The sequence below is a fragment of the Platichthys flesus genome, chromosome 18 (assembly GCF_949316205.1).
Source record: "Platichthys flesus chromosome 18, fPlaFle2.1, whole genome shotgun sequence".
NCBI lineage: Eukaryota > Metazoa > Chordata > Actinopteri > Pleuronectiformes > Pleuronectidae > Platichthys > Platichthys flesus.
The window spans coordinates 20456357-20462592 of NC_084962.1; the positions used below are offsets into that span (position 1 = coordinate 20456357).

At 43.5% G+C, this 6236-nt stretch overlaps 1 protein-coding gene across 2 annotated transcripts; it reads left to right on the forward strand.

Annotated features, from left to right (window-relative positions):
• The first annotated feature begins 3861 nt into the window (after positions 1–3861).
• On the forward strand, positions 3862–6222 carry nkx2.4b (NK2 homeobox 4b). Of its 2 annotated transcripts, XM_062411235.1 has the most exons (3): positions 3862–4105; positions 4226–4426; positions 4887–6222. In XM_062411235.1, the coding sequence occupies exons 1-3, from the start codon at positions 3949–3951 to the stop codon at positions 5528–5530; spliced, it is 1002 nt and encodes a 333-aa protein (XP_062267219.1). In that variant the 5' UTR covers positions 3862–3948; the 3' UTR covers positions 5531–6222. The 2 variants fall into 2 exon arrangements, with proteins under 2 accessions (XP_062267219.1, XP_062267218.1); XM_062411234.1 differs by having other exon boundaries at positions 3862–4426.
• Positions 6223–6236: the final 14 nt, after the last annotated feature.

Sequence of the window (6236 nt, forward strand, 5' to 3'; positions counted from 1 at the left end):
ACATGCAAATGTTAAATGTATAAGTTTAAAAATGCAATGTGTGAAATGTGCTTTAAACAATGAGTTTATTATAACAATCCAACTTTATTGATTGATTCCATGACACAATTACACAAAAGAAAAGAAAGAAAGAATGAAAGAAAGAAAGAAAGAAAGAACGAACTTAGTTCCCAGGAGTTTGTCTCCACATCAGTCGGCTGCTCTCCCTCCTCCTCCTCCTCACCCTCCTCACCCTCCTCTTCCTCTTCCTCCTCCTCCTCCTCCTCCTCCTCTTCCTCCTCCTCCTCCTGTGACGTTAAAGGTCGTTGGATTCTTCTACGTTACAGGAGCCAGGTGGTCTGGACGTCCCCCCCCCCCCCCCCCCCCTGAAGTGGCCTGTCTTTTTTTCGAGAGTCATTCAGGGGCCCCAGCTGCTCGGCCTAATGCTCCTCCAGAGAGCGAGGGATTAGGCGGAGGGGAGACGGACGGAGAGGCAGAATGTGAAGAAGGGAAGTGAAAGGAAACCATGAGGGAGGAGAAGCCTCCTCCTCCTCTTCCTCCTCTTCCTCCTCCTCCTCTTCATCCAGCCTCACTCAGAGTCAGGAGTCGATGCCACAGGTGGTTCAGCTCCAAACAAAAGGAGAAAGCGTCTGAGCTGAAATGAATCATGTCAATAAAGTTTCACTGAGTTTTCTGTTTCCTGAGGTGGAAACCAACAGATCAACGTGGACGTTAAAGAGGAAGAAGAGGTCTGATGATGATGAAGAAACAACTTTACACCGAAACAGAACGTGAACCCAGATCCTCCCTGCAGAGGTTCAGGCCAAGTAAAGGATCAGGGACTGTAAAACAAAGATGGACGACGCCAACGAAGCCAAAACATCTCAGAACAGGAGCGGCCATCTTTGATGTCACCTGGTGTTATTGAAGTTTCCTTTTATTTTTCACATCATTTTTATTTAAACCAAACCACAGGAGATGAACTCACAGTCTGAGCTGCAGGTCCAGAATCTCGTGGATCTGTGGATTCATGGAAAAGAGATGTTATGTAATCAGTCTCCAGAGAACAGGACAGATTATTATGTACATGTCACAAATATGACAGATACTTATGAATACTAACGTCATCATCCAGACACTGCATCCTCTGAAAACTTTAAACTCTTCTGATTAAATTATGCTGCAAACTTTTTTTTATAACCATAATCTTCGAAATGTGTATAATTACAATATTATAACATTTATCACATTTTCTAATATCAATAAATAAGAAAATTCACAAAGACAAATATGAATTGTTGTGGATAAAGTCCCAAACTGGAGCAAAGGAATTTAAAAAGAGATGAGAACTAATTTTGGTCTTTGAAGTTGCTATAAACTCACTTAAAGTCCATATGAACAATGTGAACATTAAATATCATACATATTTATATACACATTCATATAAGTAACATAGAACGTTAAACAAACATGAATTATTGAAGTGAAGTGAAAAAAGAACACGGTTTAAACTCAGATGTTTAACAGAAATGAGTGGAGCAGCCACAATGACCTGTATCAGATATAATTATAAAGCTTTAATAAATTAGTTAATATTGAATACGTATTACAAAGACCTTTTAATTTCTCAATACTCCCATCTGTCATATAAAATAAATATCACACACACTGACAGATTTTATTCATATTGAACAAGTGGAGGTGAAACTTCTCTCACTATAAAACACAGTTTTGTGAAATAATGTGATTTAAACATTTATAACTTAACTTATGTAATGTGTATTAATGTTTACTTAAATAACTCACTGATAAATAATCCTCCCACACTTCATATGAATGAACAGATAATTCAAACTCACCACTGAAGATTACAAAAGGATCAAATTCTTCATTAACCTGAAAACAACACGTTAGTAACTTCACAGTAAAATACACAGAACACGAACATGAAGAGTTCAGATGATTTTCATCAGAAGGTGTTTGTCTGGAGGTCGTTATAAAGCTTCTTTAAAGTTATTAATTATCAGCATTTTATTAAACACATTCCAATAAAATGACCTGTGATCATCTTCATCATCAAAAGAATCAGACAGAAATCCTCATGGAAGATAAAGATGTTAGAACATTTTAAATTTGATCAATAAAAGTGACTAAACACATAAATATTAAATATTATAGTGAAATCCAAAACGTCAACTTAACAATAAGTCTTTATGAATGTTTATGTTAAATGACAATAAAAACTCGTCATAGTAAATTTCTTACAGAGTTAAATACAGATGTTAAGGGAATGAACATCTGCAGGAGTCTTCAAATCTGGTTTCAGGCTCCTGCAGCACGAAGTCTGGTTCCGGGTCTGGCCCCGGTCTGTTCATGGCCCGGTCCCGGCCTAGCACAGGTCTGGTCCAGCTCGGGGCCCCGGTCTGATCCCGGCCTGGCCCCGCGCCCTGGCACGGGTCTGGTCCAGCTCGGGGCCCCGTTCCGGTCCCGGTCCCTGAGGTGCACTCGGCCTCTGGACGGGGACGAGCCGCGGGATCTTGGTTTTTAAATCGTCAGGACGTCGTGAGGTGACGTGACGCCGAAGGTCCGCAGGTGATTGGCTGATCTTCACTGAGAGAAATTAACTGAAGCGGCAGTTTTCAATCTGGATTATTGATTATTGATGATAAAGTAAACTGATAAATCTAATAAATCTATAATAAAATTCAAAGTTGAGATTTAACTTTAACCTTACATTATTTTTTAAACTTGATCTAGAATTAGAGAAATAGACATTTAGAAATTAAACTTGTTAATAACACAAATTATGATAACTTCATTATTAAAGCAACTACAACATAGCAAAAATAAATTAGGCTACAACTTTGACAGATTTTAATATTTCATGGCTTTAAAAACTATTTAATACTGATTCGATTTATTTACAGAAGAGAAATTGTATTAACACCCTGAAACAGTGAAAAGATTTATCGATTAATAAAGACAGAATATTTTCACTCTTAACATCTTTTTGGTCGCAGTTTTGTCATCAGAGGAAAATCTGAACTTAATCAACTTCAAGAAAATATTAAAATCATTTAATTTAGACGCTTTCAGAGTTAAATTAAAACTTTCAGGAGTTATCTCTTTATTTGTTATATTTTTACTTTGTTCTGTTTTCACATTGGATCTGATCCTTGAACTTCTGCAGCACTTTGTGACGCGGATCTGAGGAAAGTGATTTATGAATAAACTTTACTTAATTTACTGAAAACAAAACATTTCAACTTTAAACTGAGTCCAAAGTTTCCCACGTCACAAATGAGACGGACACGAAGCTGAAGTCTGACGTCACACAGACCGTTAGATCACAACAGACCCGCGCACACGCACGCGCACACCACTGTAGGCAGGTGTGTGTGAGTCGGTTAGAAAACAAGAGTGAGCTCATTAAGATCAAATGTAAATAATAAGAATAAAGTGAATAATAATAAAACTATAGAGTTAATGAGCAGTGAGTGAGGATGAAGAGAAACGAGCTCAGATCAGAAACATGATCAGAGACAAGTGAATATGAGTGAAGAGGTTATTGTGACTGTTCTGTGGAGAAGTTACTTTCGTTGTGGTGTTGATATTGTTGTTGATGTTGTTGTTGTGATGTGTGGAGCCTGATTCAGACCCTCAGTCTGAAGGAATCTCTCTCTCTCTCTCTCCCTCCCCTTCTCTCTCTCCCCCTCTGGGTCACAGCCTCTTTGCAGCGGCGGCAGCAGAAAATAGATCCAAACCCGCTTCCCTTATGTCAGCTGTCATTGTTCCGGTCGCTCCGCCCCCCGCTGCTCCGGGTCCGGCGGGATAAGGGCAGCTCCGCTCCTCCCGCCCCGACCAGCAGGACTCCTTCAGGGACGAAGAGGAGGCAGCAGCCGGAGGGAGGGAGGGGGACCAACCCGAGCACATCCAGCCGGACAGAGGAGCAGAGGGCCCGGCGTGGCCATGTCCTTCAGCCCGAAGCACTCCACCCCCTTCTCAGTCAGCGACATCCTGAGCCCGATGGAGGACAGCTACCGGAGGTTCGGAGGCATGGACCCCGCTGCGGGGAGCCTCGGGTCCCCGCTGGGCGCCTACCGGCAGCAGCACGTCTCCCAGCCCGGTATGCAGCACCAGCAACAGCAGCATCAGCATCAGCCACCTCATCTCCACCACCATCACCACCACCACCATCATCACCACATGTCCTCCCCATCTTCATCCTCCTCCTCCTCTTCCTCAGCCTCGGCCACCGCTGCAGCTGCCCTGGGACCCGGCGGGCCCTACCACGTGCCCCACGGGGTGCCGCAGTTCTCCGGGCCCGTCGGTGGATTCTGTAACGGAGGCCTCGGGAACGTGGGCGAGCTCCCGTCTTACCAGGACACGGTGCGGGGCGGAGGAGCGGCGGCGTGGTACGGTAACCCGGAGCCGCGGTACCCGACAAGTGAGCGCCTTCTCCTGTTCATGTGGATTCAAATCTAAAGTTGATTTTGTTTTACTGGAACCAGATTTCCTTCTTCCTCTGATGTTTTAATATTCAACTTCTTCTTTATGTTTACATTTTAAAATATCTAACGAACAAAATTTGCAATTTTCCTCTAACTTAAATTTAACGAATAATTCAATATACATGAAGAGATTTTAATGTTTCTATTGAATTAACATGCATTAGGAAATACATTGCATTTCAGTCAGGAAATAGTTTTTTTCTGATTGGACGATCCCCAAAAAAAAGTTAATTTCTTGTTCCACAAAACTTTCAGGTAATTTCGTTTTTAATTTAAATATTTTCTAGGTCTGTGATTTTTGCTGATTCCAATCTGTGAATCAATGAATCGAAACATGTTTTCTAACCGTTAAATTCAAATGTTTTTATTTGTATTATTCATCGTTTGTCCCCGAAGTCTCCAGGTTCATGGGCCCGTCCTGCGGGATGAACATGCCCGGGATGGTGGGCTCCCTGGCCGGGATGGACCCGTCGGCCAAGTCGGTGGCGGCGCTGCACGCGGCCCCGCGCAGGAAGCGGCGCGTGCTCTTCTCCCAGGCGCAGGTGTTCGAGCTGGAGCGACGCTTCAAGCAGCAGAAGTACCTGTCGGCCCCGGAGCGGGAGCACCTGGCCGGGCTCATCCACCTCAGCCCCAACCAGGTGAAGATCTGGTTCCAGAACCACCGCTACAAACTCAAGCGACAGTCCAAGGACAAGGCCGTGCCGCCGGACGCAGGAGGCGGCCTGTGCGCCTCGACGCGCCGCTCCTCCTCCGTGTCTCCGGTTCTGTCCAAGACCGGAAAGAGCTGCCGCAGCGACTCCGACGGCTCCAACCAGCCCGGGAACCGACAGCGCAGCTCGGGGGAGGTGATGACATCGACCCCGCAGCAGCAGAACCACCACATGTCGTCCCCGGAGGAGCTGGAGGACTTGTCTCCCATGTCTCCCAGTCCTCCGATGGGACTTCACGCGCAGATGAACATGACGCAAACGGACGCGGCGCTCATTGAATACACCAACAGCATGATCGGCTCCAATCTACTGTACGGGAGGACTTGGTAGGGACACCGGGAGCAGGACACGCGTCCCCGGGCGTGAGGGGAACGTCCCCGGGGAAGACTCTCTGGAGAAGACTTTTTCTCTCCGTGCGTAAAGTTGTGTATTTGTTGTGCGCACATGGACACACGCACACAAACTGTAACTAGACACGGATCTGGATGTTGCGGATGATTTGCTCCTTTCTTTGTGTTTCTGATATAAATGATCAAACTGAACCATCTGAGCAGATCAGGATGTGAACGCTTCCATTTCTACAGAGAAAGTAAATTATTGCAGGTTTATATATGAAGTCAATACAAAGCCAATTTAAAAATTATAGTTTACAGCCGTTTCTCCATTTGAAATAAACGAGTTGAGAAACATTTTGGCTGAAGCCGAAAGTCATGAAATATTCTGTTTCCAGTTTTGAATAAATGAAATTTTTCATTTGAACTTTTCATTGGTTTTTAAATTGTGGAATTTAAAAGGTTTAAAAACTTCAGATGTTTTTAAGGTGGATTTGGAGATTTGTTCTATAAACATGAGGTTTGGATGAATGATGGTTTTCTGACTCATTTTAATGCAGCAGAATATTCAAGCAAAAATATAAAAATGCCATAAATATCCTGAAGCTAAATCGGCTGCAGTTAAATCTGCAACAACTCCGAGATTCAAATCTACGTTTCCTTCTTTGAAAATTAAAACAGCTTATTTTCCTAAACAAATAAAA